The sequence below is a fragment of the Gracilinanus agilis genome, chromosome 4, assembly GCF_016433145.1.
Source record: "Gracilinanus agilis isolate LMUSP501 chromosome 4, AgileGrace, whole genome shotgun sequence".
Classification (NCBI taxonomy): domain Eukaryota; kingdom Metazoa; phylum Chordata; class Mammalia; order Didelphimorphia; family Didelphidae; genus Gracilinanus; species Gracilinanus agilis.
The window spans coordinates 277,434,103-277,449,153 of record NC_058133.1 but is presented as its reverse complement, the minus strand read 5'-3'; the positions used below and the strand labels follow the sequence as shown (position 1 = coordinate 277,449,153).

Sequence of the window (15,051 nt, the reverse complement as noted above, 5' to 3'; positions counted from 1 at the left end):
TCCCTCCCTCCCTCCCTCCCTCCCTCCCTCCCTTCCTTCCTTCCTTCCTTCCTTCCTTCCTTCCTTCCTTCCTTCCCCTTTATCTTGTCAGTACTAAGTATTTGAAGTCTAAGCATTTGATTCTAAGGCAGAAGAATGGTAAGGACTAGGTGATTGGGGTTAAAAGACTTATGCAAGGTCACATAACTAGGAAGTGTCTGAGGCCAGATTTGAATCCAAGTCCTTCCAACTTCAGTCCTGACATTCTATCTACTGTGCTACCTAGTGCCCCAAAGTCAGGCTAATTTTCTCCAAGAGTTGATTAGCCCAGGTAACCAAGGTTCAAACTATGTCTCCTTAGCCAATCCTAGGGTCAGTTTTATTGTCTTTCAGGGAAAAATTAGCCAAACCCATGTTTTCTAGAGGGTGGGAGAGAAGAATTAACCCTTTGTTGGAAGTGATTCTCTCACAGGGCACATACCAAGTATAGGGTTTGCTAGGTTAAAGGATATAGACAGTTTGGTCACTTCTGCAAAATTCCAAATTGAAATGCAGAATGGTTAGGCCACTTCACCACAGTAATGCTGTAGTGTCTCTTTCTTTTTAGAACACTGCCAGCATTGCTTTCCCATCTTTTGTAATCTTAACTACTTTTTAAAAAATGATACTTTGTTATCTTTCTATCCTCAACATTTCTTAATCAATTTGCCTCTGCCAGAGACCCCCTTACTTGGTAATAGAGAAACAGTTAAGGACAAACCGACATATACATTCTGCATTCGCTCTCCTTTTCTGATCCTCCCCCCCACCCCAAAGTACTTTCTATTTAACTACTTTGTACATATTTATATGGTTTAACTTTATATTTATACTGTATCTATTTTTGCATGAACTTCTCTTTTCCATCAGATTATCAATTCATTATTTACTCACTTTTGTGAGTAGAGGTTGTTTTCATTCTTTGTAATTATATCTCTAGCCCTAGCACAGGACCTGGCACATAGTAAATGTTTAATAAATATTTGTTGATTGATTTGATTGTCTCCTCTCTATTGAGAGAAGGGGAATAATTTTTATCAACCCTCTGGAATCAAGATCTGGAATCAAAGCCATTAGTCTGAATTCTGGTGTCTTCTGGGTTGTTTTTCTTTATGTTGTCATCATTGTATATGTTCTCTTGGTTCTGTTTTCTTTGCTCTGTATACACTTAGTTCATATCAGTCTTCCCAGGTTCCCCTGAATTGTTCATATTTGTTATCTTTTAATGACACTTTCTTAATAGTATTGCATAGTAATATTCCATTACATTTATAAACTACAATTTGTTCAACTATTCCCCAGTGAATGGGCACTTATTGATCTGTCAAATTGATCTTTCTTAAGTGCAGGTGTGACTATGTCACTCTCATATTTAATAAATTCCCAGAAAAAGCCTCCTTGTTCCTCCAAGATCACAAATAAATCCTGTTGGGCTTTTAAAGCTCTTCATAACTCAGCCCCTTCCTACCTTTCCAGGCTTCTTATACCTTACTCCCTTCTGGGTACCCTGCAGTTCAGTGACACTGACCTTCTTACTGTTTCTTGCACATGATTCATCATCTCATTTTAGACATTTTCACTATACCTGGAAATCTCTTCCTCCTCATCTGTACCCCTGGGCTTTCCTGATATCCTTTTAAAGTCACAGCTAAAGTACTACCTTCTGCAAGAAGCCTTCTCAGTCTTCCTTAATCTTAGAGCCTTCCCTCTGAGATGATCTCTTATTTATCCTTTTTATATCTTGTTTATTTATAGTTGTTTGCATGCTGCCTCCCCAATTAGATTGTGAATTCTCTGAAAGCAGGGCTTTTTAGCACAATGCCTGGCACATAGTAGGTGGTGTTTAATAAATGCTTAGGACCAACCTAATTTATTATTACAAAAAATACAACTATGAATATTTTTATACAACTGGGACATTTTTCTTAGTCTTTTATCCCTTTGAGATATCTGCTATCTAGTAGTAGAATTGCTGGATAAAAAGATAAAGTCATCTTAGTCACATTTTTCCTAATAATTCCACATCTTAAAAAAAATTATTCATTTTGTTAACTATTTCCCAATTACATGTAAAAATTTTAAAATTGTTATTTTAAAATTTTTAGTTCCAAATTCCTTCTTCCCTTCTACCCTTTCCCTTTCATTGATTTCACTTAGATTTTGATCATAGATTCGAAGTCATGTCAAACATTTTACATCTTGCCATATTGTAAAAAAAAAATACAGACAAAATTAAAAGTTAAAAAAAGTATGCCTCAATCTGCATTTAGTATTCATTAGTTCTTTCTGGAGTCAGATAGCATTTTTCATCATGGATCCTTTGGAATTGTCTTGATCAGAGGAGCTAAGTCTCCAGAATGGTGGGACTGGTTCACAACTCTACCAGCAGTGCATTAGTGTCTATTTTTCCACATCTCCTCCAACATTTGGTGGCTATAACTGGGTGCAATGTTCTGGTTCTGTTCACTTTACTTTATATCAGTTCATGTAGGTCTTTCCAGGTTTTTTTCTAAAATCATCCTGCTCATTATTTCTTATAATACAATAGAATTCCATAACAATCATATACTACAACTTGTTCAGCCATTCCCTACTGGATGGGCATCCCATCAATAATTCAAATAAGTTCTTTTTCCTTTTATTTGATCTCTTTGGGATACAGACCTCATAGTGGTATTTCTGAGGCAAAGGATATACAGGGTTTTATAGTCCTTCAGATATAGTTTTAAATTATTCTCAAGAATGGTTGGATTCATAACTCTACCAGCAGTGCATTAGTGTCCCAATTTTTCCACATCCCCTTCAGTATTTGTTGTTTTCCTTTTCACTTATGCTAGCCAATTTGATAAGTATAAGGTAATATCTCAGAGTGCATTTTATTTGCATTTCTTTAATCAGTAGTGATTTAGAACATTTTTTAATATGGCTATTGTTAGTTTTGATTTCTTCTTCTGAAAACTGCCTATTCACATCCTTTGACTATCTATCAACTAGGTATTGGTTCTTTTCATCCATTTGTCTCATTTCCCTAAATATTTGAAAAACGAGGCTGTTAATGATTGCTGCAAACGTTTTTTTCTCCGTAGTTTCCCATTTTCCTTCTAATTTTGGCTATATTAGTTTCATTTATGCAAAAGTCTTTTAATTTTATGCAATCAAAATTATTTTACTTCCTATCATCTCCTCTCTCTCTTGTTTGGTCATAAACTCTTCCCTTATTCATAGATCTAACAGGTAAATCTTCCTTGCTCCCCTAGTTTGCTTATGTTATCACCCTTTATGTCAAAATCATGTACCCATTTTGACTTTAACTTGGTATATGGTATGAGAAGTTGGTCAATACCTAGTTTCTGCCAAACTGCTTTCTAGTTTTCCCAGCAATTTTTGTCAGATGGTGAGTTCTTGGATTTTGGGGTTTATCAAACACTAGTATAGTCATTTGCTACTGTGTATTGTGTACCTAATCTAGTCTACTGATCCAACACTCTTATTTCTTAACCAGTGCCAGATTGTTTTTAAGATTACTTTTTTGTAATGAGTTGAAATAAGGAACTTTAGGTCACCTTCCTTAACATTTTTTCTAGCGAATTCCCTTAATATTCTTGACCTTTTGTTCTTTTAGATGAATTTTGTTATTCTTTTTTCTAGCACTGAAGAAGTAGATTAACTTAGGTAGAGTTGTCATTTTTATTCTATTGGCTTACTCTATCTAAGAACAATTAATGTTTACCCAGTTATTTAGTTCTAGCTTTATTTATTTTAAAAAGTGTTTTATACTTGTGTTCATGTAATCCCTGGGTCTGCCTTGGCAGGCGCTTTATATTCCCAATTAGTTTATATTGTTTGCATCTATTTTAAGTGAAATTTTTCTTATTTCCTCCTGCTGGGTTTTGTTGGTTATATGTAGGAATGCTGATGATTTATGTGGGTTTATTTTATATCCTGCAACTTTGCTGAAATTGTTAATTATTTTAGGTAATTTTTTAATTGATTCTCTAAGTATACCATCATATCATATACAGAGTGATAGCTTTGTTTCCTCATTGCCTATTCTAATGCCTTCAATTTCTTATTGCTCTAGTTAGCATTTCTAGTGCAATTGAATAATAGTGCTGATAATGGACATCTTTGCTTCACTCTCAATCTTTTTTGAGAAGTCTTCAAATTCATCTCCATTTCAGATAATGCTTGCATTTGGTTTTAGGTAGAGACTACTTATCATTCTGAGAAAGTTTCCATTAACTCCTCTGCTTTCCAGTGTTTTTAATAGGAATAGGTACTGTATTTTTTCAAGGCTTTTTTTTATCTTGATAAGATTGTATGATTTTTCTTGTTATTGATATGGTCAATGATACTAATTTGTTGTTGTTCAGTCATTTTTCAGATGTGTCTGACTTATTTTTTGGCAAAGATACTGGAGTGGTTTGCTATTTCCTTCTCCATCTTATTTTATAGATGAGGAAACTGAGATAGACAGGGTTAGGTAACTTCCTAGGATCATACAACTAGTAAGTATCCTGTCAGGCTGGATTTGATATAAATCCCACCTGGTCATAATGTATGTCTTTGTAATATATTGCTGCAATCTCCTTGGTAGTATTTTATTTAAAATTTTTACATTGATATTAAGGAAATTGGTCTATAGTTTTCTTTCTCTTTTTTTGTTCTCCTTGCTTAAGGTATCAAAACCATATTTTTGGCTTAAAAGGAATTTGATAGAAATCCTTCTTTACTGATTTTTTTCAAATATTTTATATAATATTGAGATTAATAATTCCCTAAGTATTTGATAGAAGTCACTTGTAAATCCATCTGTTCCTGGTGGATTTTTCTTAGGGAGCTCTTTGATGGCTTGTTTAATTTTTTTTCCCTAAATTAAAGTTATTCCTCTTCTGATATTCTGGGTAGTTTATATTTTTGTAAGTATTCATCCATTTCTCTTAGATTATTTGTTTATTAGCATATAATTGGGCAAAACAGCTTCTAATAATTGCTTTAATTTCATCTTCATTGGTGCTCCATTCACATCTTTCATTTTTGATACTAGTAATTTGGTTTTCTTTTCTTTTTTAAAATCAAATTAACCAATTGTATATCTGTTTTATTGTTGTTTTTCCTCATAAAACCATTTCCTAGTTGCCAAACAGTTGCTTGTTCATGTTCCCACTACCTCAGGACTGAAAACATACCTCTGTGCTCTTGATTTATGACCCCCAAAATGGGTATAGGCAATAGAGTTGCTAAATAGCATCTTTTCTTGTGTCCAGTGCTAGCATAGGAGTGCTATTATTATTATTAGCCCTGTAATTACTTTCTGGTGATTCAGGACTCTGGCTTGAGAGTTCCCAAAGGTGCTTGTGTTGGCACCATCTAGTTCCATCCCTAGTGTTTCATCTACATGGGCTGTGGGCCAGCCTCTTTCCTCTTATCATAGATCTCTCTTTCTAAACTCCTCTGTTGTTTTGGGCTACAAAAATGGCTTACTTTGGCCTTTTATTGGCTCTGCCACTCTAGAATTCATTTTGAGCTCAAAGAAATCGAACAAGCTAGCAATGATCTCCCAAAGAAAAAATCTCCAGGACCAGATGGATTAACAATTTGAGTTGTTTGGAGGGGAATGATGGGAGAGCTGACTGAGTGCTTCTCTACTCTACCCTCTTGGCTTTATCCATCCATATTCTTTTTTTTTTTTTAAACTCTTGTACTTCGGTGTATTGTCTCATAGGTGGAAGATTGGTAAGGGTGGGCAATGGGGGTCAAGTGACTTGCCCAGGGTCACACAGCTGGGAAGTGGCTGAGGCCGGGTTTGAACCTAGGACCTCCTGTCTCTAGGCCTGACTCTCACTCCACTGAGCTACCCAGCTGCCCCCATCCATATTCTTTTAAAAAAAATCAGTTGGATGAATTCACAGCTCCACCAACAATTTGGATAAGCTTGCCTTTCCCTACCTTCCCTAACACTGACTTTTTAAAAAAATCTTTACCTATTTGGCAGGCATGAGAAAAACTCTTGTTTAGTTTGAATTTCTCTTAATAGCATTTTGAGTACTTTTTCATATGCTTGTTGAAATTTTTTTTATTAATATCTTGTTCATATAAAGCCTGCATTTCCCGTTGTATCCTTCTATCCTTTTCCTACCAAAGAGGCATCCCTTATAAAAAGAAAAAGAAAAGAGAAGAAAAAACAGTTAACAAAATTAACTATTGTATCAAAATAGTCTAACTCTGAATATAGTTATCCGTGCCCAAGATCTCCCACCTTGCTTCAAAAAGTGGGGGGGGGAGTATCTTCTCATATTTCTTCTTTGTGGTGAAAATAGCCTTTAGTTTCAGTTGATGGTTGTTCTTTCCATTTATATTGTACATATTGTTTTCCTGGCTCTATGTAACTCCTCTTGCATCAGTTCGTATGTTTTTCCATTCTTCTCTGTATTTGTCATGGTTCCTATGGTAGTGATATTTTAATACATTCATGAACCACACTTTGTTTAGCCATTCCCTAATCAAAGGCTAACTACTTTGTTTTCAATTTTGTGCTTTCACATATTTGTATCATAAGGGGAATTTGATCAGACTCCTTCTTTACTGTTTTTTTCAAATAATTTAAATAGTATTGGGATTAATCCCTTAAATATTTGGGAAAAGTCACTTGTTAATCCATCTGGTACTGGAGATTTTTTCTTTGGGAGATCATTGCTAGCTTGTTCAATTTCTTTTTCTAAGATAGGTTATTTAAGTATTGCATTTCCTCTTCTGTTATTCTGGGTAGTGTATATTTTTGTAAATATTCATAAAAATATGACTATGAATATCCTGGTATGTACAACCATTTCTTCTGTCTTTTTAACCTTTGGTGTGGAAAATGCCCTAACAGCAGGATGAAAATGCACATACAGTTTAATCATTTTTGCTCTAATAATGCAAAATTATTTTAAAACTCAGCTGGATGAATTCATAATTCCACCAACAGGGCATGACTATGCCTTTTCACAGTCCCGCTAATATTGATTTTTGCTGGCTTGGTTTTTTTTTTCCTACTAGTTTGGTGGTGTGGGACAAACTTTAGATATTTTAATTTGCCTTTCTTATTAGTGCTTTGAAGTATTAAAAAAACTTTTTTTTGGTAAATATTCACCCATTCACCTAGATTATCATATTTATTGCCATATAATTGGGCAAAGTCACGCTTAATAATTGTCTTAATTTCATCTTTATTAGTGGTGAGATCGCCCTTTTCATTTTTGATACTGTTAATTTGATTCTCTTCTTTCTTTTATGAGATTTACTAGTACTTTATTTTATTTGTTTTTTCAAACTACCAGCTCCTAGTCTTATTTATTAGTTCAATAGTTCTTTTACTTTTACTGTTATTCATTTCTCCTTTAATTTTTAGGATTTCCAATGTAGTTTTTATCTGGGGATTTAAAATTTTGTTCTCTTTCTAATTTTTTAAGTTGCAAGCTCAATTCATTGATCTCCTCCCTCTCTATTTTGTTGTTATAGGCACTCAGAGATACAAATTTTCCTCTGAGTACTGCTTTGGTTGTATCCCATAGATTTTGATATGTTGTCTCCTCATTGTCATTCTCTTCAATGAAGTCATTAATTGTTTCTATGATGTTTTTTTAAACCCTTAACTTCAGTGTATTGGCTCCTAGGTGGAAGAGTGGTAAGGGTGGGCAATGGGGGTCAAGTGACTTGCTCAGGGCCACACAGCTAGGAAGTGTCTGAGGCCGGATTTGAACCTAGGACCTCCCATCTCTAGGCCTGACTCTCAATCCATTGAGCTACCCAGCTGCCCCTGTATGATTTGTTTTTTTTACCCACCAGTTTTGAAGAATTAGATTATTTAGTTTCCACTTTATTTTAAATTTGCCTCTCCTTATTAATTATAATTTTTCTTGTATTATGATCTGAAAAAGTTGCATTTGTTATTCCTGCTTTTCTGCATTTTGTTGTAATGTTTCTGTGCCTTAATACATGGTTGATCTTTGTATATGTAGCATGTACTGCTGAGAAGAAAGTATATTCCTTTTTTATCCCTATTCAGCTTTCTCCAGATATCTTTTAACTCTAATTTTTCTAATATTTCACTCACTTTACTTTCTTATTTATTTTTTGATTCTATTTAACTAGTTCTGAAAGGGGAAGGTTGAGATACCCCACTAGTATGGTTTTATTATCTATTTCCACCTTAAGCTCCTTTAGTTTCTCCTTTAGAAATCTACATGCTATACTATTTGGTACATAAATGTTTAGTAATGATATTATTTCATTTTGAAGTATTTAAAAAATACAATTTTTAACAGTTTTTACTGCCTCGTATCCTTTGACTATTTGCCCAGTTGGGGAGTGGCTTTTGATCTTAGAATTGTCTAATTTCTCCTTTTTTTCCCCTTAAGTTCTTACCTTCCATCTTAGAATTGATGTAAAAATTGGTTCTAGGGCAGAAGAATGATAAGGGTTAGGCAGTTGGAGGTAAGTGACTTGCCCAGGTCACATAGCGAGGAAGTATCTGAGGCCACATTAGAACCCAGGACCTCCCAACTCTAGGTCTGGCTTACTATCCACTGAGCCACCTAGTAGGCCCTCCCATATATTTTGAATATGAGATTTTTATAAGATTTTTGGTGCTATACTCTCCCTTCAGGTAATTTTCCAAATGAATACATAAAGATATTCTCCTTTGAACATTTGCTTAAATTCAAGAACTTCATCACATTTAATTTTTTCTTGCCGAAAATCTTTGGGTTTCTGTTAGAAACTTAGCTATGAAGAAATTGGCAGGAATCTAGGAATGAGGTGAGTTTATCAGTAGGGTGGTATTGAGCTGAGCTGGGTGATTGGGGATGGGGGCACAGGAATGAAGACAAGTTTGGGCTGAACTGGAGTTTGATCAGGCTAAAATGATGCTGGTATATTTAGGATTATGATTTTCTTGGAGTTGGGAGTCCACATAAATCATGGCCCCTCTGTCATTTGGAAGATTTTTTTTTTTTAAACCTTTACTTTCTTAGTACCAGCTCTAAGACAAGCACAAGGGTTAGGCAAACAGGGTAAAGAGACCTGCCCTGGGTCACACAGTTAGATTTGAACCCAGGTCCTCCTAATTTAGGCCTGGTGCTCTATCCACTGAGCTACCTAGCTGCCCTGGGTAGATTGTTTTTGAGATATGTTGTTGCCAACTCTCACCTTCACTCTTGCTCTTCAGACCACAGACACTATCAGGTCTGTACTAGAAGCCTAACCTTTGAAAGACCAGCATAAGGGTAATGATGAAAATGATCATCACAATAGCTGACTTTTGTCTAGCAGTCAAGGTTTACAAAGGACTTTGCATCCATTATTCCATTGAATCCTAAGGGTAGTAAGTGAATGGCCACTGGGTGTGTGAGATGGAGCTGGGCAGGGGCTGGATAGGAATTCAATTTGGAGTCAGGGGTACATAATGGAACTTTTGTGCTCAATTACTCATATTTCTGTGGCTTTTTAAATTTTATAAAGTGTTTTTTTTTTTTTAACAGCAACCCTGTGAGGCCAGTTACTGGCTTTTGCTTTATCTGGAAGTGTTGCTGAGCGGGGCTCATTGTCTCATGGTCAACTGGAGCTGTTTTTCATGCTCAATTCTTTCCCTCTACTCTGCTTCCTATCTAACTCCTCCCTTCTTGCTTATTTCACAGTGCTGTCTTGAGGGAAAATGCTTTATAAACTTGAAAGCGCTATAGAAATGAATTATTACCAAAGAGTAGAAATTGGGAAGAAAACAAGGAAAATTTAATTTTTAAAAGAAATTAATAATAAATTAAAAGAAATTTAATTTTTAAAAATGAACATCTATCATCTCATTTAATAGTTGATAAGTGAATGAGAGATGAGCTCATGAGATTGGACTTAAGAGGGGATGGTGTAGGAACAGGAATGCCATTTGAGAGCATGGACTGATGAAATGATTGAAAAGTTGTCAACCTAATCGAGGAGGTAGTAAATTTCAGCAGTCCAAGTTCTTTAGTGTATTAGGAATGTCTGCTTGGCTAGTGCTTCAAGGGAAGCTACCAAGCTGGAGTCAGTGATCTCAGGGCTCCCTCAGCATCCTAAATATGACATCAACAGATGGGGAAACTGAGATCACAGAGAAGTTGTGGGACTGGCTCAGGCATACAGATAAAAGCTTCAAGAGCCTGAGGCTCCTGACCGAAGACTTTGATGGCAAGTCTGCAGCTACTTTGTAGTAGAGGCAGAAGAAGTGACTGTGTAGAGGGATCCCTTAAATGGCTGGCATTTGGAAGAGATAGTTAGAAATTCATATTCTCTCTAAAGCAATAGAAGATACTAATATGAATATTTTAAGAAAATTCTTTAAAATTTCATCTCAGAGGAACAACTAGGTGGCAGAGTGGATAGAGCTCCAGGCCTGGAGATAGGAGGTCCTGGGTTCAAAACTGGCCTCAGACACTTCTAGTTGTGTGACCCTGGGCAAGTCACAATTCCTATTGCCTAGCCCTTGCCCTTCTGTCTCAGAGTTGTTTCAAAGACAGAAAGGGAGGATTTAAAATTTTTTCATCTCAGGAAAGGAAGACATTGAGTTTTGGACTAAGGAAGATTCTTTACAGTGGGCAAGTCTGATTTCTATGAACAAATCTAAAAGTCTTGCCCCGGTCCTCGGCTGGAGAGCATTTTCTCCCCTCTGCCAGGTTGGACTTTGAACAATAAACAGAAAGGGGTAGGGGTCTGCGTTGGCAGCAGGCACTCTGCATCTGTACGGGGAGTTTTCTGCTACACCAGCGAGCCTCCCCAAGCAAATAGAGGCAGCAGCAGGGCCCACTGGAGAGGGTTTTAGTCTGGGCCTCAGGATGTCCTCAATTCATATCCTGCCTTTGACATTTTTTTTAGGTATGTCTTTGGACAAATCAATTAATCAGTATTAATTTATTAAGAGTTTGGTGGTCGACATCCCACCCAGGGAGATCCCGGCTCTGTGAGCATACACCTGCTTGCCACAGACTGAGTCTTTCTTTTAGTCCTCAGGGTAGGGGGGAATCAGGGCTGAATCGTGACATGGGGGTCTATCCGCGATATGCGGGCTTCCTCCTGGAATGTCCCTGATGGGTCCATGCTGAATAGAACTTTCCTGCTTCCCAGAGCTGCTTGTTGGAGGGCTGTGTCTAATTCCAGGTTGTTTTCTCCTCTTTCTAGCACCACGGGGGCCCTTGGGGCAATACAGAAGATGACCCGAGTGCGAGTGGTAGACAATAGTGCCCTGGGGAACACGTCCTACCACCGCCCCCCTCGATGCATCCATGTTTACAATAAGACGGGAGTGGGCAAGGTGGGAGACCGGATCCTGCTGGCCATCAAGGGGCAGAAGAAGAAGGCCCTCATTGTGGGGCACCGAATGCCTGGGCCCAGAATGACACCCAGGTTTGATTCAAACAATGTGGTCCTCATCGAGGACAACGGGAACCCCGTGGGCACCCGCATCAAAGTACCCATCCCAACGAGTCTCCGGCGGCTGGAAGGCGAGTATTCCAAAGTGCTCGCTATTGCCCAGACCTTCGTGTGAGAGGCCGGGCCGGGCTGCAGGAGGCAGACGGTTTACAGAGCAGTCCTTCATGCACACTAGCACTTGGGGGAAGAGGATGATTTCCCCGTCCATCCCCTCTGCCCCCAGTAGGGAAGGAGAACCAAACTCTGTGAAGTAATAAAAATATTTTATGTGTATTTTCTTTGACGGTTTTTAGTTTTATGACTCTGCTCAAGTCCCTTAACTTAGGCAATCTCCTAGGACTTCCTGGGACACTCTCTTGAAGCAAATGACTTCCACCTTAGTTTCGCATCTTGCTCATTCTGGAAGTCTTCTGTCCCCAGGGTTTCCCTGACCCATTCTCTTCTGGGAACCTCTGGATGTTTTGAGGACTAGTCTCTCTTTTTTCCCTTTCTTTTTTTTGGCCTCTCTCAGAGGAGTAACCATTTTGTTTTGCAATGTTTGAGCATGGTGGAGGAGGGGGGGCAGCTTAATGAACTCATTTTTTGCATCCTTTGCAAAAGAAGGTGCAACATTACCCTTGTCATGGAGGCTGCTCAGGAGGCTCTCCATTTTTTGGTCTATGAACTGGTTTAAGGAAGTCTGTGCGGAAGAGGAAGAGATGGTGTATCTTAGAGTAAGGGAAAGGTCAGATGGGTTGTTCTCGACTCATTCCTGGAAGCACATCCCTGGGTGGGCTCTGGTCCTCTGGCTTTCTAGCAGGCCTACGGCTTCAAAGGCGCTGCTTCTCCTGCCTCCTGCCCAGGGAGGTCTGTGCTCCCTGCTGCTACCCTCCTATTTCTTAGAGTTGTCTCTCATAATGTCCTCCTACCCTTATGTCATCCGGAAGCACGTCTCCCACCCTCATGGTTTGCAGCCTTACCATTTCATGAGCCTTTGTCCTCTCCATCCTGTTTTGTCCTCCCGCTTCACTTAGCGGTGACGGACACTGAGGCTTTCCCAAGCCAGTGTGAATAAACCGTGTCCCTTTCCTTGATTTCCCATGAACTCTGTCTCCCCTCCCAAGGTGTTCTTTGCTGACCTCCTAATGGCCATAGTTTGAGCAGGATTGGGCAGCCAGAGCCCTCTCCCCATCAGTGACGCAGCTGCCTGCAGAACGCAGCCCAGAATAGCTGCAGCTTTGCTTTTCTTCCAGCTGTCCTATCACTTTGCAAACTGGGATCTAATTTTCTGTCCGCTTTCCCTACCCTAGCTCTTAGCTGGTACAGCTTTCTCTTGGCCATGAAATATTTATAATTGCAGATTGGGTTTCTCAGTGTTTATAAACTTGCCCTTTTCCCCCCTCCATCACTCGAAGATGTGTATCTTATCCTCTGAACTTCCCAGGTGTAGCCGTGTGACTGCTGTCTCATCGCAGTAATGCCCAGCTCTTCCCACAGTTGGAATCCACAGGTCACCCCTGAAGCCTGAGGCCAGTTCCCATAGAGAGTGAGATCATAGTGCTCTGAAACTGTGTCAAGATCATGGGCTTGACCCCCAAAGAGGCACTAACTGCATCACTGCAGCTCTTGAACTTGCCTCATGTTGCCTTGGTTCATGAGCCATGATGGAAATCACCTGTTGCCCTAACGTGTTTTGCGTAGTGTTTTATTTTTCATTAAAAAAAAATGCATAAGGGCAACTAGGTGACTCAGTGGATAGAGAGCCAGGCCTGGGGTAAAGAGGTCCTGTATTCAAATGTGACCTTAGACACTTCCTAGCTGTGTGGCCCTGGACAAGTCACTGAACCCCCATGGCTTAGCCCTGACCATTCTTCTGCCTGGGAACTTGATATTTAGTATTGATTCTAAGACAGAAGGTAAGGGTTAAAAAAATAGTATAGATATATTTTCTTTTGCTCTGGACACTTCCCAACAAACCCCCAAGCAGACATCACATAGTACATTTTCTAAAGAGAAGCTAGTTTATGAGCAGTCAGCAGAAAGAAGGGATGTATCCTTTGCCCCCAACACAATTCCTTTTGACCAACACCTCTTTGAAAGGAGGATAAGTTATACCCATAGTATTTTTAAATCATGAAGCTTTTTATGAGAATCAAATGAGGTAATATGTTGACTTATTTGCAAATTCTAAAGCACCAACTGTGAGCTCTTAGTAAAAGCAGATAGTGATAATGTTCATTATTCACTATTAAGGATAGGTAGAAGTTAGAATAGACATAATATTTTTCTTTTTTTAAAAAGTGTTATTAATGCTTTAAACAAATCATCTTACTTTCTAGACTTTTATCCACTTTCCCCAACTCTTTGGAGTAACAAATAACTATGGTTAAACAAAATAGACCAACACTTTGGCCATATCTGACAGTGTCAAGCACAGTGTTTTTCCGATTGTTCACCTGGATATCTTATCTAATTTACACTGCCTTACTTGTGAGCTGAGCTTTCAGCCTCATGCCTGCACTTTCTTAATCTTTTTTCCTGACCCTGACTCTTGCCTGTCTTTGCTTCAGCTATTGAAAATTCTTGTCTTCCACTTAAAGTGGCCTGACATTGAAATCAGCATCTTTGCTAGAATCCAAATCTGGCCCAGCAGCTTTTCCTCCCACTGATTTTATAATTCTATCTTTAAATTTTTTAAAGGGTGATTTTGTGGTTTTTATTCCTTCCTGGTGTTTATTGATCGTAATTCATTTCTCAACATGGGGACAGATTTTCTTTCCATATTGTTTTTCTGAGCATTTTTCCAAATCTTTTGGTCCTTCATTGACCAAAGGGGTTGACAGATTTATTTCTCCATTTTCATCAATATATGAGATCTGTTGTGAGGAAGATTAATTAGTAATTAATTAAGTATTAAGGATGTACCTAGCAGGAAGGGCTGGAACTGGAGCATTCCAAGATGGAATGAAGGAGCAGGAAGGGGCTTGTGCTCTGAGAGAGACTCCATTAGGGGTTGGCATCTAATTGTTGTTAGTCCTGGGAGATCTCAGAGTAAAGGACACCCTGCATCCTGATTTCCCTGGTATCCTGTGTGGTGGTGGCAATTAGCAAGGGGAAAGAACTACAGAGGAGCACCAAGGGAAGAGGAGAAGTTTGGGATCTGGTGGACAGCATCTCAAGCACACCCTCTCTACTTGGTACCTTGGGCCATTTTGGCTTTTGACATCCTGAGATCATCTGTGGATTACTGTGAGAACCCCAAAGCCACCCTCAGCCCTTAGCTGTGTTGGTCAAGCCTGGCAGGAACCAGGTTTGATGCAGCCTCCAGAGACTCCATTACTGCTCTTTTGGCCCTGCCTGCTTAGATCACTAAGATTAGAGTTGAGAAGTCCTCCCCTTGCCCTATGGTTTTGCCATTTAGGTTTTAAGTATAGAAATCCCTTTCCCACCTTTTAATTGAACATAATTAAAACTGTTAAAACCTTTACCTTGCCTGTTGGTTTCAAAGACTTTGGCCTAGTGGTGAGCTGAGTGACGGTTAAGACCAACTGCCATTCCATTGAACTCTGGTCTCCCTATCCTGGTCCAGTCTCTCCTACAACCCAATGT

The 15,051-nt window shown here is 38.7% G+C and overlaps 1 protein-coding gene across 13 annotated transcripts in view; it reads left to right on the top strand.

The window, feature by feature from the left end:
• MRPL14 (mitochondrial ribosomal protein L14) overlaps nt 1-11,736 on the top strand; it is a 45,592-nt gene extending 33,856 nt beyond the window's left edge. For all 13 annotated transcript variants that reach the window (XM_044672859.1, XM_044672868.1, XM_044672860.1 and 10 more), the window contains one exon: nt 11,212-11,736. In XM_044672859.1, coding sequence (XP_044528794.1) covers nt 11,212-11,578 — 367 coding nt within the window. In that variant the 3' untranslated portion in view covers nt 11,579-11,736. The remainder of the gene's footprint in view (nt 1-11,211) is intronic.
• Nucleotides 11,737-15,051: the final 3,315 nt, after the last annotated feature.